Source organism: Phaethon aethereus (genome assembly GCF_964289735.1).
Source record: "Phaethon aethereus genome assembly, chromosome: Z".
NCBI lineage: Eukaryota > Metazoa > Chordata > Aves > Phaethontiformes > Phaethontidae > Phaethon > Phaethon aethereus.
The window spans coordinates 39,708,112-39,726,121 of record NC_138577.1 but is presented as its reverse complement, the minus strand read 5'-3'; the positions used below and the strand labels follow the sequence as shown (position 1 = coordinate 39,726,121).

General features: G+C 38.8%; 1 protein-coding gene across 1 annotated transcript in view; it reads left to right on the top strand.

Moving 5' to 3' along the window:
- Window positions 1-18,010, top strand: part of MLLT3 (MLLT3 super elongation complex subunit) — a gene marked incomplete at both ends in the record, with an annotated part of 132,010 nt that overhangs the window by 108,605 nt on the left and 5,395 nt on the right. Inside the window, 5 exons of the mRNA XM_082013300.1 lie at window positions 4,989-5,067; window positions 9,675-9,807; window positions 11,346-11,445; window positions 14,600-14,671; window positions 15,968-16,039. Coding sequence (XP_081869426.1) covers window positions 4,989-5,067; window positions 9,675-9,807; window positions 11,346-11,445; window positions 14,600-14,671; window positions 15,968-16,039 — 456 coding nt within the window. The remainder of the gene's footprint in view (window positions 1-4,988; window positions 5,068-9,674; window positions 9,808-11,345; window positions 11,446-14,599; window positions 14,672-15,967; window positions 16,040-18,010) is intronic.

Below are 18,010 nucleotides of genomic sequence, written 5' to 3'. Positions count from 1 at the left end.
CTCTGGCATATCAGCTGCTACTCCTGTTTTGTGTAAACAGCAAATTCTTGAAGGCATTTGCTTTCTTCCAATCTTTGGGCACTTCTCCCAGTCACCATGATGGATCAAAGATTATGGAGAATGGCTTCACAATGACATCTGCCAGCTCCTGCAGCTCATGGGTGCATCCCATCTGGGCCCATGGACTTGCTCAGGTAGCAGGTACAGAGTCAACTTAATTAACAAATAATCTAATCTCCACCAGTGATACGGAATTTTTGTTTGAAGTTACTATAAATAATTAAAGCAGCTAATTGCATCAATACCATGGGTCATGTTCTCTACCAACTGTCTGTCTCTGCTTCCTCTCAAAAACCAATAATCTGGCATTTTCTGTTCAAATTTTACATCTAAATATTAAATTTAGTTTCTTAAATGTCATCGTTATGAATAAATATCTCAATTTCTATAAGAACATAATTAATTCCACTTCCACTTGTCATGGTGTAGCCCCAGGCAGCGACTAAGCCCCACACAGCTGCTCACTCACTCCCCCATGGTGGGATGGGGGAAGGAATCAGAAAAGTGAGAAGAGTCATGGTTTGAGATAAAGGCAGTTTAATGGGTAAAGCAAAAGCTGCACACGCAAGCAAAGCAAGTAATTCATTGACCGCTCCCCATGGGCAGGCAGGTGTTCAGCCATCTCCAGGGAAGCAGGGCTCCAGCATGTGTAATAGGTTTCTTGGGAAGACAGACACCATCACTCTGAACATCCCTCCACCCCCTCCTTCTTTGTCCCAACTTTATATACCGAGCATGACACCGTATGGTATGGAACATCCCTTTGGCCAGCCGGGGTCAGCTGTCCTGGCTGTGTCCCCTCCCAGCTCCCCGTGCACCCCCAGCCTGCTCGCTGGCAGCCCAGCACGAGGAGCTGGACTGTCCTTGACTGCTCAGCAACAACTGAAACCATCAGCACGTTATCAACATTTTCTCATCCCAAATCCAAAACACAGCCTCACCCTAGCTTCTGTGAAGAAAATCAACTCTGTCCTGGCTGAATCCAGGTCACCACTCTGTACTCCTGTTCTTCCATCTTCCCTGTGAGCTTGCAATCTGCAAGCTAACTTTTGTGATTAAAAAGCAAGTTTTACCCTGCCTTGGAGGTTAGTGGCTAACGTCGCAGCTGAACAGGAGAGGTGGTGAGACAGAATTTGGGCAGGGTGCTGGCAGCGCAGTTCAGGCTTATGGTATCACAGACTCACAAATGGCATCTTCCCTTGGCATTGGCAGATGTGGAAACTTGGTGGCTGAAGTGAATTTGTTCATCCCTTTGAGCTACAGATGTGTTGGATTACTGAAAGCTGAGGCGGTGGTCTGTGATGGGGCGCTTAAGAGACAGTAGAATTTTTCAGTACAGAACAAGGTTTGTCCTATGACACCATATTCCTCCTCCCTGAGAAGCTAACTTTGGACAAAATGGAAGTGGAAGTAATACTCAACTATAAGCAGTTTTAAGTGTATAGACTTTTAGGTATGTATGGCACAGGGAATTGTGAATCTTTAGACTACTGTGTGTAAAAAGGGGTAATATGTAGAAAGGCGGATATGAAATTGGATATTACTACACCACTTAAATTTCATTTCGGGAAACAATATCTAAGCCTCCTTTAAAAAAAACAGTTCAGGGGAAGGCAAGAAAAGTCATTATCACCCATATACAGATGCTTTCTATTTTTTAGTGTAATTAAGGAGGTTGAAATGATGGGGCTTATTTTTAGAAGTTACGTGAATGTGGACAACCATGAAATATTACAGAAACAGCTCTATTATATCCTGTGTCATAAACATGTGAGTTTGCCTGAAAATTCTTTGCAGCTCAAGAGTAAGTTGTTGTACTACTTGTAAAAACACAAGAATTTGAAAGTGACAGAAGCCAAGTGATTTAGAGCTGGTGAAAAAGGTACCTTTTTCAGGGAAAACTTGAGCCAAAGAAAAGTCCCTCAACCAGGCCTAATAAAGGAGCCAGTGTCTCCTGTGCATTGGTGTGAGAGCACTAAAACGAAATAGACTGTCTAAGAATGCAATAAATCATATCAGGTCATTGCACTAATGAACAGTTTGGGCCCAAATTCTCATTAGTTTGTCTGCAGGAAGAGAAAGCCATTAAAACGGGAAAAGGACATATGAGAGAAGCTCTTTGCTGGTACTGTCTTAAGCTTTTTATTGTTGAAGGACACGCTTTAGCTAATTTCAGACCCATAAAAAGAAATATCTGTTTGGTGATTAGTAACCAGTGGATAAGAGCAGAAAGCCCAAGTGAATAAAGCCATAAATACCTAAGACCTTGGGATAACAGCCTGTAAAACTGTCAAAAAGCATTGCTTAAGTGACAAAAGATAGCTTCTGGTAACTAGAAGCATCGGTGCTGTCGGCACTAATCCATATTCATATATGAAAGGCATAGTTCCTTCCAAAAAGGCAAGTCTTTTCTGTTAATAACGTCCATTATTATGTTAAAAGCAGCTGTTTCCTCTGGGTGCACTGTCACCCCAGATTTCTTGAAGTCAAAAAAGCTAGATTTAATTTCCAATACTTAACCAATTTTAACGTTTCTGCTAATGTGTATTTCTTGGGATAAATTTTCAGATAGGGCTGTTCAAGGAAATAATGCTAATTGTTTCAAGAGGCATTAAGAACTCTTTCTAAAAGAGTGTAGGTGAACATTTGTGTTTCACTTGGATTTTTTATGGTTTGGTTTCTCAAAGTGATCCTTCTAAAGCAGAGCAAAATTTTTACCAGGAAGGTAACAGCTTTATATATATTCATATCCATTGTGATCCTGTCTTAATTCGTTAATGCTGGGAGAAAAATTTGACATGGAGGAATTTCACTGGTGTTGGCATGCCTTATAATGTGAACAAGACCAGGCCTTTTCCCTTTTCTCATTTCCAGTAAGCTGGTTCAAAAAGAAAGTAGTGACTTTTTAATAGTGACAAATATCTCAGCATCTCTGTGGGTTTTTTTCCTGCAGTTTTAGGACTTCTTCAAGTATTTTAAACTGAATATGATAGTCTTATAGTGTTTGTTACTTTTTTAAAGGAACGGATTTTACATAAGTTAAAGTTCATGTTGAAATTAATAAAGGAAAAATACAGTTAATGGAAACCTGCAGAAACCAGTTTTCAGCTAGTAATTTTGCTGCAAAAAGCAGAAAATGACAGATAAACCAGATGTTTAAGAGTAGTCTGAAGCTGGAAGACTGAAATTCATTTCCAGAATAGTGATGTCTTTAAAGTTTGCATTGATTCTTGTTCTTCATCAGTGCAGTCTGTTGTATGTTATCAGAATTATTTTACAGCTAAAAATCTTACATGGTTTTGCAGAAGTTCAGACAGTAAAAAAATACCCAAAAGTTTATTCAGAATTATTTGATTTTTGGAGCAGTGTCAAGTGGTGCTGCAGCATCTTCCAAAAAGGTCTGATGCTGTGGACCATGTAAGAATCTCTCTCAGTACTCAGAAAGGGGTTGTGTTATGGGTGGGGTTGATTCACCTGTACACAAGCTATATATACCCATACAGTCAGGTTCAGCATTTGTATTTTGACTTTGTGTCTGTGAGAACTGTGGAACTGGTGTTGATTTGAGGAGAGCAGATGTTAATTTAGGTGTTTTTCTCAAGCATTCTGTGGCCCAAACAGGCATCTCTCATTGTGAGAAAAGGCAGTAAAAGGCTGTAAATCTGCCTGCTCATTATGAAAGGCAACAATAGATTGATTTATGGAGAAAAAGGAACTTAGGCTTAGGTAGCCCATGTGCATGAAAACTGAGTTTTACAATGACTGGATATTACTGCTGTTACTCTTGAGAACAATTTAGTTCTAACTTAATCACGAGGGATATTGTGCAGGCAAGGAGAGTCAGAAAACTTTTGTCAGCCTGGATAACTTGTCATGTATAAAATTTGAAGTGTAAGTATGTGTTTCTTTCCAACGGTAGATTTCCTAACCTGATTCTCACCATTTCTTCTGTATGGACACTTCTTTCTTGTTTCATGTTCTCTGTTAGCATCCCCTGTGCCCACATGCCAAATTTGTTCTTTGTTTCATGTACACAGATGAATGTGCAGGTACATACCTACACCCATGCACTTCAAGCCACTGAGCCTAAGAAACAGCAAAAAAGTATATGGAGGCATGCAACATGGTGGCAGGAAGCATGACTTCTCAGTACAACCCTCATAAGCCATAACCACTATAAGGCAAAACTATACAGAATTTTTAGATAAAGTAATAGGCCTTTCTCAGTAATTTTATAGAATTTTAGAGAGAAATTTATACATTTTAAACAACAGTGGAAAAACAATGTATAGAACTCTTTGTTAAATAACGTAAACTGTTTTTAACAACTCTGTTTTAAAAATCTAGTTCCCTTTTGTAATCTGTGGGTTCCACATAATTTCTCTGTGAAACAAGGCAATCTCTCAGATTCAATCACTATTACAGTCTGTGGGGTCTTAATTCATATAGAAAGTGTTGGGATGAGGAGAAATCCAGTAATAGCAGAAAAGTTTATTTTGATAATCCTCATCTCAAGACTTACTTTCTAAGGAAGAAGAAAGAGAATTTTCTGAGGTTTTCTGGCATTTAGTGTGGTCTGCTCAGGTCTTCTGTTTTTCGATTCTACTATATTACTAATTTGGAAAATGTTGCAACTGCAGTATGACAAGGACACAGGAGTCTTAGGTCTATAATAAAGTCATTTAGGCTTTCATGTTGTATAGCCTTTCAAACAAGGCATTGGGAACTTCTTGTTAGGATATTGGTTTTAGTAAAGAACTAGACATGAGGTAGTAGTGTGTACATATGCTGAGTGCATAGAAATTTCTACAATGTTTGCCTTGCTGACACCTGAAATAAAGGCGTGACTTCGGCAGTAACTAACAGTAAGAGCTGTAGGCAAAAATGTTTCTTACAATGTTATTTATTTTCTTTTTTTTCCTTTTAAGTCTGAACAGCCCAGTCCTGCCAGTTCCAGCTCCAGTTCCAGTTCCAGTTTTACACCATCTCAAAACAGCAGACAACAAGGTACCAATAAAGGAGAAGAAATTGAAAGGAACGTGTGAAATAAAGGGACCAATAAAACCAGAACTGGTGGAATCTCATTACCACTTTTCTGCTACCTTCTCCCAGCCTGAACTGGCCACAGTTTTGCTTTAGAGATTTTTCCTCAGATTGTTTTCAAATGTGGCTCTAAGGGCAAAATAAAAGGGGAGAAAATGTGTGTCTGAGAATATGTGAAGGGTATTTGTTTTGAAGCACTAAATACATGCCTGTCACTTAACAGATGCTAGACTCAAAAGAGCTTCAGTTTCTGAGGTTGTCCTTTTGGTGGTTTAAGTAGCACCTAGGTCCATCCAAAGCCCTGCTCAGGAAGGTGCGGCTTCCCATGGGAAGCCCAAGAATGTGTATATGTGGACCCTTTCAAAGGGCCATCATTTTCCCATACTATTGGGAAGTTTTAACAGCATACAGCATTTACTTTAGATACATTGCAGGGGAAGATGATGGTTAGACTCTAAGTTGACTTTAAGTTTGCATTTTGGTTATCTGGCTAGTAATTATGGTTTACTTGGAACTCAGTAAAGAAATGCATTTTTCTGCCCGGAGAAGTTGCCAGGGCAGGTTTTCTGTAAATATGAGGTTCATTCTACATGATCTATTAAACTACTTAGTTCCTGCTTGGCCTTTTTTCCTGGGTTTATAAGATTGTACAACTGATACATTCTTAATCAGCTTTTGTTTTGTTCTTTGGATCAGGAGCATTAAAAAGGAAGCTTTTGGCTAATTAAAATTGCATTTGTTTTATCCATTTATATTCCTTAATGTTAGACTTGATTTAAGGTTATGAGAATACCTTAGTGCTTCAGGCAGACAGTTTATTTTAAATAGATCTACACATGATCCATATCTGTCCTGCTGCCTTTCTGTAGGTAACTGGTACTGATTTTATAATGTGTTCTGGCAGCGTTACACCAGGTGAAAGAAAGCAAGAGCTGAAGAACTGTGGTTGATGACTGGCTTCAGGAATTTGATTTTTACCTAAGGCTAAACAGAACTCCCTCTTGCTGAAACCCCCTTTTTATTCTCATGAAAACCTCATTAGTGGTGTGATCTGTCCATTACAAGCCAGAAGATTTGAATACGCATTCCTGTACCTGTTATCTTATGCTGGGCAGAAACCTGTTTGCTTAGTATATTCTGCTGAGCAGACTGGATCCCTCCGTCTCTTTTGGGACATATTTAAGACATATTACAGACTATCTTTCAGCTTTTTGTACCTTCTCAAGAATAGATGGGAGATTTTTCCTCAGATGTGAACAACTCTGAAGTACAAGTGGCCTATAAGTCTCTTCCTTCTTGCCACAGTGAATAGTGATTACTGCTTCTTTCTGGGAGTTACAGTTAACTAAATACATTCATTGCCCAGACTGTGCATTTGTATATCAAAGGGACCAAAGGGACGAAGCACCAGCCATACTGTGGCATGTTCACACTGTACGTTGTGCAGAACCCATACTTTTTTCCCTAACTAGAAGTTAGTTGCTAGGGCCATTGCTCTTTTTCCATTGCATTCAAACTCAGTGCTTACTCAAGTGTCAGAAAACCACAGCATGAACTTCTTTTGCCTCTGTTAGCATAAGCAGTGGGCTGACCTAAGGTTCTTCAAGTTCTTCAGGCCTTGGGACTTACTCTGATATTTCTGTTTCCTTACCAAGAATACTTGGTCTTGGGCAGCTCCTAGTTTTCAGTTTCTCTTGAACTATTCTGACCCTTTAGGAGATAACAACTACTCAAACCCTTAAAAAGATTGTAATGGAATTTTAAAGTGTTAGCAAGGAGCAGAAGATTAACAGTGACATTGCTATCAGTACTAGAAACAAAATACCTAAAAATTAATGCTTAGCTGATTGTTAGGGAAGTCTACTGAGATAGTTAGCTACCTGGGTACAAAATGCCTATTCAGAGTCCCAGACATGGTCCTCCATTAAGTGAAAATCTGTCTGAATGACAGGTGGTTCAATGCCTATGGGACTGTCAGTGATGGGTGTGTCTCAGGAGTCCAAATTCCTTTTTCTCCAAGAAAGAGGAATAAGCCTGTTGGCAGCTTGAGACAGGACTGTCTGATTGTCCCAGAACACAGCAAGGGAGTACCAGGGGATAAAACGTCCCCCTGCTATACTTGGAAAAAGGACATAGGCAAGAATAATGACTTAGCTTAAGCTTGGAAGAGCAGTGTAAGGATCATGAGGAATGTGTGCTGCTTTTCTTTCTGCTTCCTTTTTAAATAAAAAGAAAATCAAGGTCTGATGTTCATTACGACTTGCAAGCATAGCTACCAGTTTCCATGTTGTGGAGTTAACGTGCTGGTGTTTTATGCAAGATCAGCTATTCATATGTCATACTGAATTTCATTACAAAATTATGTTTTTCCTCTACTCTTTCATCAAAAGTATGAAGATGCTTTCCTTCCATCTGCCCTTTACCAAGTCTTTTATTTTCTTCCTCCTGTACGTGGTGGAGAGGAGACAAATGCATTCTCAGAAGCTGACTTTGGCCTGTGGAGTGGAGTGAGATGCATCTGATCTCAGTGAAGACAAAGACGACTGTCTTCAGTAGGACTTTGATGGTGGTTATTAGTGTCTTTGCCCAGTAAGGTGTAAGGAAACTAGCCTTTCTAGGCTAAGCATAGCCTGTGAAAATACCCTTGTGTTCTACCCTTTTATCTCTCTTGAAACATGGAATCCTTCGTTGTACATTTATAATTTAATTCCCTTTCCTAACCATTTACCTCAATTCATTTAGCTCCCTATGCCATCTCTCTCATTCACCCACCTCAACAGTCAAGCTGCCCAATGAGAACGTTTTCCAAATGGATCAAAATGGGCACATTCTTTCTTCATCCTGTGCTGATGCTGCTGAGAGTACCTTCCCTCCTCCCTCTTAAAGGGAACATGTTTATTAGTGCTCCTCTTTGAAGCCAAGGAAGGAGTTCTTTGTCCCCTTCAGGGTCAGATGATTAGATATTCAGTCAGATGACAAGTTACCATTTGCAGATAGCTGAGTATTGTCTGCCTGAGACCCCAAAACAGGAATAGAAAACGGAGCATGGATCAGCTGCTTCTGCAGATCAGTGGTGGTTGCATGAACAAGAGGCTCTTCAGTATAGCTCCCCTTTCCTTGGTGCCTGTACAAGTGTTGGGTCCACCAGGAATTTGTCCATCAGCACTGTCATGGCTTCTTGCCAGCCAGCCTTAGGGTATAAAAAGAGAGAAAAGAAACCATTGATCTGAACCTGCCCAAACCGTGCCAATTTACGAAAGTTCTGGTGGAACCTTAGTGGTAAATCATTCTTAACATCGATTTGAAGTCACTCACACAAAACTAATCAAAATGGCTGTGATCTGAGCCTTGCTAGGTCTGGAATAATTCATAAAGCCATTCCTCCCATGAAGGGAACACCTCCCCTGTTAGGAGTATGACCCTGACAGACAGAGGTCTATCTTCTCAGCCGGCAGTGACCAAGGCTGGCTCTCCTTGACTCTGTTTCCCCACTAGCAAATAGAGAGTTGCAAGTTTCATCTGTGAAGGACACTCTGAGGCTCACTTCCTTCACATTAGCACTTTGTGTTTCCTGCGATGAAGGAATTACAGACCCTTAATAGTAATTGTTGTTCCTGCAGCCATCACCGTTGGTTTTACTTGCTGCTTTTTGTCTCTGAAGTACAGCCCATCTGAGTTAAATACCCTGTGGCATCAATCGTGCTTCCTTCCCTCTTCTAAGCTGCTTTTGCCAATTTCAAGCAGCTGCCGTTCTGCATTTCCCAGATACGTTAAACATATTCCTCTTTCTATAACTGTCTTTTACAGCAAAATAAACAGAGTAAAATCAAACCAAAATCCCAGACTGAATTCAGTGCAGTTCTATGAGCAAGTTAAGTTTTGCACCTTCTGTTACTTCGGAAGAAGAGATAGCATGGTGCTGTGAGGGATTGATGTGCTTTTTACATGTGAATATTGCCAAAGGGCTTACTTGACCTGAAATTGACCCTGAAATAAAGGGAACAGCTAAAGCTAAATATATAAAAAATAGGAAGACAAAGACTGCCTTGGCCAGTACAAGTTAGTTAGAATGATTTGTTAGACTCTGCTTCTCAATACATGGATTAACTTAACAAATGTACTGTTACTGATCAGAATGTTCCTGTAGATCTTTACTTGCATATAATACCCTTTGAGAAAGCAAAAAATGCTAAAACCCATCAATGCAAAAGAATCTTGCTTCTAATAATAATACATTAATAGTCAATTTCTCATGGTGTGGCAGTGTTTTACTTGCTTCAGCTGTGGTCCAGGGGGCTAATCTTAAAAACGCTTGAACATCTGAGTCACTTCACTGTCATGAGTGAGTCTATTGAATCTGATGGAGTTGCTTGTGTCAGTAAATGATTCATGGATAAGTCCCCGCAGCATAAGCCCCCAGTGCATTACTTCATTTGTTTAATGTTTAAGACTCTCCCCTTCCGACACTGTGCGGAGAGGGTAGTTTTCTATCACGTACAAAGCTGGGTGAATTGCCTGGAACACTGCAAAGTGAACTTCATTTCTGTGTTTTATTGTCTCTGTTGTTTCAGGTCCATTGAGGTCTATAATGAAAGATCTGCATTCAGATGATAATGAAGATGAATCAGACGAAGCAGGTGAGAATGACAATGATTCTGAGCTGGAACGACCTGTAAATACGCGAGGAGGAAGCAGGAGTCGCAGGTGAGTGTCTTGTGATTGCAAGCAGCCTGGTGGCCAAGGCATTGTGCTTGCTAGTAATGAGGTGAGGTCTGATGTTCTCAAAGAGAGATGAGTAGGAAATGGGCAGAGAATTCAGACTGCCTTTTTAAAGCGTATGCATATGAAAGTGCCTCTTCTAAAAACTAACAGAATTAGCCATTCCCAATACAAACTATTTCTGTACTAATCCATATGGTTATGATGATCCTCATTCATTTGACTTTCCTTGATTTCATGCCCCAGGGGAGCAGTCATAATTGCTCTCTGGCATAAATGAGATAAAATTAAATCCTTCAATTGCTGCATGAGCTATTCTGTACATAATGTCTCATTTTCAAGATCTCTCCTCTTAGCAGTTCTAGATTAGGTTGTTAAATTGCATCAGAAACAACGAAATTTGAATTTCAAGTAATTTCTGTGCTGCATGCAGTAGGCAATGTGTAGAAAGAAGGTAAAGCAAGCATCCGTCACAGAGATTACTTTTTAAAAAAAGCTTCTGCATCCTAGCTGCAAGCTTAAGAGTGCATTCCAAAAATCATCTATTCTTCGGGCAGCTTGAATTGCCATCTGAACGTTGTTAAAGGTTATGGAAAACCTGAAACAGTTTGAAAACCTCAAACCTTTTTAATAGTGCGTTCTTCATCTGATCCACAGGGTTTTGCTGTGAGTGCACAGCACCTGAGTGCCAATATCAGCTACTGCTTAAATGAGAAGGTAATAGGAAAACATTAATGAATGTCAGCTGCTTCCCTGGTGCACTTTAGCAGCTGGAATCAAGGACAAAAAGACCAAGATTGCTAGTGGTCTGAGAATTTGTTCGTGTCACTGTTTGTGTAAAGGATTGTGGAGGCTTTGTTTCAGTTTTTTAACAAAACCTTAAGGCTAATGTTTCTCCATCTTCTTGTTATCCCAAGTAACTATTTTTCTTTTCTTCCAGCAAATAAATACTCGCTGTTGTTCCTAAGTAAATGAAGGGTGAGACTGGCTAGGAGCTGAGCTCTGGCATGTGGCCTCTCCTGAGATACTAAGTTTTTAAATTTTAGCCAGGAAAAAGAATGTTATTTATGGTTAGAAACAAGGAACTTTTCAGTGAAACACTTGCCCAAGTGGGAAGTACAGCTGTTTAGAAAGCTTTTAGAAGAGCAGAAAAGTGTCTCTAAAAAACATTTTCCTCCTTCCATGTGGCTATGAACCAAGATACGGACTCGCTCCAGGAATGTTGGGAATGGCAGTTTAATGTTCTAAATACTTAACCGTTTCTGTAACGTTAGCTGCTGTTAACCGGACATGTCATCTCAGCCAAGTGCAGGCAGACAGCCTTGTTCTGTCTGCTACGCAGAGTTTTTTCCAGAGTGCAGCCCTGCTCGGATGCCTCTCTTCCACCTGACCTTGATTAACGATGGCTGGCTTAGCGAGGGGTCGTTCTTAGTGTCCCACCTCGAAGTGCAAGCTCGGTTCACCCTCGTTAACAGCCCTTTATCGGTCTGGAGGTGTAATCTCCTGGCTCTGTTTTTCGATAGGGTTAGTCTGAGTGATGGCAGTGACAGCGACAGCAGTTCAGCTTCCTCACCACTACGTCATGAACCAGCGCCACCTTTATTGAAAACCAACAACAACCAGGTAAAGTCAGGATTCATAAATGCAGTCCTGGGGAGCTGATAACGACATTCTGATTACTTCGGTGCAGTTACTTAGTCTGTAAACTGACATAAGTGCTTTCTTCCCAGGAGAAGAAGTATTTGCTTTAGCAAAAAAGTATAGACCAAAGTAATGTTTTCATCAGTATTTTAAGAAATGTGTCCTTTCTGTATGAATTAGCTTTGTAAGGTAAACAGTGCAAACTGGCTTTACAGCATCAGTCATACAGTTATATACAGATTTGGGTTCTTACTAGCAGTAGACACATTCTGCATCAATCAAGGCTCATTCTCAAGAGTTTGTTCATTCATCTCTTCCCCTCTCCCCCACCAGTGTTTACCTAGAAGATACAATATTTTTACTTTACTACAAGACACAGTAGTTTTTACTTCACTATCAGAGTACTTATTCCATATTTGTAAGAGCTAACATCGTTATTATTTTTGAGGTAGGAAAGTAGGGTAGTTCTGTTTTTCAGCAAAAAGAAATTAAATAACCTAGACCTACAAAACGCATCAGGGACAAATGAGAATTGAGTTCAGGAGTTACCTCACCCCCAGTCACTATTAAAGTAAGGCTCTCTAAATATAAAAATTAAACCTAAAACCTGATCTTCTTAAAAAAATTATAAAATACCTCATTTGTCACTTTAGTGAGCCATAATTCACTCCCAGTGTCAGTTGGATCATACACAAAGCAGTCATGAAATTTACTGACTGGCAATAAATGGCTCCTTACAGTATTGATATAATTAGAATAGTGTCTACATGTATTTACAAAAGTTTGTGGTTTAGATAGTGAGTTTTATGGATAAGTCTTTCCTGTATCTCTTAGGTTAACTGCTTCAGTTATCTGGTAGAAATTATTTCCTTGTCATTGTTTTTCTAATAAGGTTTCCAGTACAAGCTTACAGATAGTGCAAAACTAAAACATTATTATTCATGTCAGTTAAGTTCAAATACACTGTGGAGGGAAAAGACCTAGGAAGTAGTTTGTATACAGAGAGAAGGAGGAGATTCCATGTCCAGAAAGCATTCTTACTATTGACCGTAAACTCTGTAGGCTTTTCTAAGTTGATCTGTACAAAAGTTAAAAGTTTTTAAGAGAGTCTTTTGGGGAAAAAAGCAAACTATGAAGATGAAGAATACTGCATTTACTGGAGACATAAGCACAAGAAAAAGAAAACACCTGTCTATGTCTTGTTGTTTAATGAAGACTAACTTCTACAGAGGCTGTGTAATTGTAACTCTCAAGGTCAGCAGCCCACTCAAGATGTGACACATCTTTCATGTGCCTTTCTGCTTCGGTGTCCTAACAGAAGGTCTACCTGCCCATTTAGACACTCCAAACAATAGCAGTGTGCCAGCTAAAATTGAATGGTGCATACCTTCTTCCCTTTTTATAATTGAGCTGAATTTTATAATGGAGTGGAAAATCAGAAATTTAGGGAAGCATTATGTGAATTCAAATTGCATGGACCATAGCCACATTTGAAATCTCTGCCTGGTAGGGTAGTGCTGCTTTCCAGGATGATGCTTTTGACTGATGAAATCAGGCTTGTGTTGACTAAGTCCATTCATAGAACTGAAGAGCTAAGACAGAGTTAATATTTCTGTAAGCTTCCTCAGATGTGATTAGTGCTAAACAAGAGTGCTTAAGACGCTAGATTTCAACTACACATCAGGGGCACTGTAAGGAAGCAACTTTTTCAAATACACTGTGTCCTTGCTAAGGTTCTATTTTAAACCAAGAATCTTCTTCCTTTAGCATCTAAAAGGTACTGGATCCATGCCTAGAGGTCTGTTTTTTTTTTTTTCCAAATGAACCCTTTTCTTCCACTGGCCTACACAGCAGTAACCCCAGGGAGTGTTGAATCGAAGAACTGGGATTTTTCTTCGAAAAGTATGTTTGCTTTCTGGCCATGCATCACTCTTGGCTAAGTAAATCCTTAATGTAAGGTTAACTCAGATCTGCAGTCACTTTCTCTATATAAGGAAATAGCTGCCTGCCTGTTGTATTCTTATGGTGCTGGTAACCCTCAGGGGTATATGTGCAATTTTAGTCATTTATACCAAGGGAATTAGAAATAAGACAGAACTTACAGAAAGCTGTCAGTGAGGCTTTTTGCCAATCTAAAAAACTTGCTTTTATAGGCCTTATTTCCTTGTTTTATTTGCTGAGTTTTGTCCTGTGTTGTGACTGTCCAGTGTCGTTTTGGAGATAATCATGCTAGTGATGCTAGTTTTACTTACAATGAAATGTGAAATAAAATCTCCCATCATCTGTGATCATTTCTTTTCCTTTGATGTTTTTCAGAAGAACTGATCATATTCCGGGTTAGGAATGACATGGTGATTGATTTATTTTTTTAACTCTACTTTTAACTTCAAAAAATGTGTGTTGTGTGTGGAAAAATTGGAAGAATAATCAACAGTTCTGTTTCCCAAAAATATTCCTCACTTTAATGCAAAAATTTTCATATTAAGCATGGTGTTCTTCTGATTGTTGATGTGCTGCTCTTGACTGTGTTTCAGTACTGGAGGAAGCATTCTAGGGTTTTATATGTGGTAGTAAATGGCTTTGTATGGCATTGAAGGAAGGGTACCATACAAGTGCAAGAGAAATTACTGTCAAACGCTTCTTTTTTCAGTTACAACTCATGTGGTCATTTCAAAGACTACATTTCAAAATCTCTATTCTAGAAGAAAAAAGAGAGCAGTTAGGAAAAAGAAGAACAGGAAAAATATACTGATCATGTGACATTTTAAAGGCACTGGAGAGTACCTCAGCATCATTTTGTATTTGCAAAATCAGACCTCTTATCCTACCAGCATGCAAAAGATACAAAAAAGTGCTGAGGAGGCTTTACATGACATGAAATTAATTCTTTTAAGGATTAATAGTATCAATATCACCTCATTCCAGCAACTCAGCATTTTCTGCTGTAAGCTGCCTTTTTTTCTGAAAAATATGAGTAAGTTGTACAGATGACAAAACTGAAATGCTCAGTTTTGAGTTTTGATTACATTTTCTCCAGATGTTATATTTGTGTGTTATTAACTGATAGCAGAATTTTTCGTATGTAGTTATATCCAGTAATGCATTTAATTTTCACAGGATTTTCTTTCTTTTCCAGATTTTAGAAGTGAAAAGTCCAATAAAGCAAAACAAATCTGATAAACAAATAAAGAATGGGGATTGTGATAAGGTAAATGAGAATCAGGTAACAGTAAACTAGTCTAGAGTGTGACAGTAATGGATTGACTAAACACCAACCTTTGTTAAAAAAAGAAAATTTTAGTAATTAGTACATCTTTGCCTTATGTTCCTTTAGGTGCAGATTTTGTCTCTTTTTTTCTCTAATTATTTCTTCTCCTGTGCTATTTTGGAAGTGTTTTCCTTCTTTTCAGTATGTGTGGTGATTTGGCAAATGTCACCAGTTGGGAATCTTCCATCTGTATTTTATCTACTCTCCACTGTGCGTTTGCATTGTGCTTCACATATGAAGTGATAATTTTTGAAAAGGAGAATTCACATCTGTATTCCTAGCCAATAAATCAATAAAAAAAAAAAATTCCAGAATCCTTTCTGAAGGCTGTGCATTAGGAAGCGGCAGTGTGATTTAGCATGTCAATTAGAATGATATGAAGCAACAGTTACTATTTAAAGCCGAGAGACAGTTTTGTTTAAAATTATATCAGGTAGCCATGGATAAGAGCTCCAAGTCCTTCTATGAGTGAACATAGCATAATTTCCTAGTGTGGACAAGTTCCTCTGAAGGTTCATATTTTACAGGTATTAGTGTCAACTTTGTGATAATGTGAAGCAGGAGACCAGAGTTTTGGTATCTGTTGCTAGATTTTCATCAGCCTGATCCATACGCTTTTTGGCTTCTTAAGCTGGGTGCTGTATCTGTCTCTGCTTCAAAAGGAAAAAAAAGGTTTCTGCTTAAGCTCAGGCTGAAGGAGGAAGTTGATAACTGGGTGGAGAGGTGGGACATGTTTGACAACCCAGGAAGGAGGACAGTGGAATTTACCATTGGAGTAATCTTGCTTGATCTTTCTTTCCTTATATCTCCTTGCTGACACAGAAAGTTAATTACATAGCTTTAGAGAAAAAGAGGGATTTGATTGTGAGCCTTTGGGCTTGGGTCTTACGTGGACAGGTGGGAGATGTTTTTTAAAGATGCTGTTTTGGCATCCTCAGTTTGTTTGACACATTCTGCTACAGTTGAGATTTAGAGATTATCTTCTACAGCAAAGGACCACCTAATAAGATTTTCATTGGCATGAAGTATCTAAGAAAACCCACAAAAACTTACATTTCTGTTGTATTAGGCTAGAGAAAGACTACTAAATAAGAAAATTTAGCTTAAAGAACATTTAAAAGAAAGTTTCCTTTTGTATTGTTTTTTAGACATCTGAACTTTTTAAAATATAAAATTTTAAAATACACAGTTATGACTTAATTAACAAGTTGTTTATGGGGGGGGATTTGTTTCTAGGCATATCTCGATGAACTAGTAGAGCTCCACAGAAGATTAATGACATTGAGAGAGAGACATGTACTGCAGCAGGTGAGGAGCACTCTCATGCAATATCACAGTGTGCTCACTGAAATTGTGAAGTCACATCTGGTTTTTTGCCTTCATCTAAAACTCTATTACCAGGTTTAATAGCCTTCAAGCCTGTATAATCCATATACAGCCCATCACTACTTTCAGTGCAGCTTAGGGAATTTTTACACACACTGTAAATTGTTTTGTCATGCTAAATGACAAATTAAAAAAAAAAAGCCTCTCTGAGCTCAATTTTTCACCAATTCATTGTTATGTTTCTCAGCATACTGTATCGATAATTATGAAAACAGGATGGGAGAATGGATACAGATGTGCACCATGACTTGATAAAAATCTTACTGCTTTTTCCTGAAAATGACTGGCGTTTTCTCAGAAAAACACTAAAGATGTTTTCTATGGCAAACAGAAAACATGGAATTCAAAGCCAAACTCACTTCGGGGAAAAACACAGTATATTAATTGAGTCTTCTGAATTCATGGAACAAGTAAAATATGAAAAACTGCAAACCAAGAAGGCTCCAAATTTATTGAAAGGTTATGCAATAGTAAGAACAAAGAATAGTATTCTTTGTTTTGCATGGCATTGTCAGGTACTATTGGATTACAAATTATGAAGATTAAACAATAAGAGCTTGTTAACAAAGCAGATGTAATTGTAGCGCAGATGGTTTTATTATGTTTAGCACAATCATGTGCTAATTGTGGACATGTTGTAAAGAGGGAAATTTTTACCAATTCTAAACGATTGCAATCACTCATCACATTTATCCACACTTGGATAAGTGTATTAAAAATATATTGTAATACCCAGCATTAATCTGTTTATGAGTTCAGGCTCAATATTGTGAGTAAAGATGAGAAAACAATTGAGAGGTCAGTGAAAAGGAAAACCTTGGTTAAGGATATTCCTAGTTAAAGAGGAATTCTGATAGCTTTGTCAGATTTCATAAGTTACAATACACAATGATGCATATTGGTTATCCTTCATATTTAATGTACTGTTTCACAAGTTTTCTTTTGTCTACAAAGGGAACCAAAGCACACTTTCAGAATGGTGGCAGAGGCAAATTTTTATCTATATGGGGAAATTACTGTGCAGGAGGCTAAACAGTAGGAATTGCAACACCCTTTCCACTTTACATTATTCACTAATTCTGAGAGAGTTCACATAAAAAGTGAATCTGAAAAAGCCACTTGTATCATAAATTCACACCCTAGCTTTGCTTCGTGAGCACTTACTTCCCCAGTAATCCAAGGCATAGCTTCTGAACGGTTTCACTTCTGGTAGACCTCTGTCGCCAATATTATGCGGTTACCAGCTATCGGTAGAGAACTGCACCACTGTCCTAGCCTGCACAGTCCGGCCATAAATCCAGCTTTCACTGGTGCTGTATGGACAGCCTGCAGAGCATAGGGCTAAGGTGGGTTCGTGTGAAATTTTGAAGAAGAAAAACAACTTCAAAACCTTTTATGTAAAGCAAAGATAACAACAAGCAAGAAACATTTTTTCCCCATGAGGGTGGTCTTTCAGTGGAACAGAGTCCTGGAGAGGCTGTGCTGTCTGCATCCTCGGAGCTTTAAGATCCTGACTGGTTAAGCCCAGAGCAGCCTGATTGACCTCACGGCTGAGCCCGCTCTGGGCAGCGGCTGGGACTTGCAAAAACCCTTTCAATTGGAATCCTTCTGTCATCCTAGAGAAATATTTTCCAAGCAAATAAGATGGTTCAAGTTGAATCCATAATCCTCTGTCTCATCTAGTAACATTTCAGTGTTTTTGGTGGGGAAGAAATATTTACCTTTGTTCGAAAAATGATGGGTAAAGCTTCTTCAGTGTGATGGTAGAGTACTGTTATAATCTGTTTCATGGGAAGTTACTAATACAAAGAAAACCTGTATGAAAAGAGACATAACTGAGCTGGAAGTTTAGAGTATCCTATTCTGAGTAAATGAAAAAAAGAACAGTATATT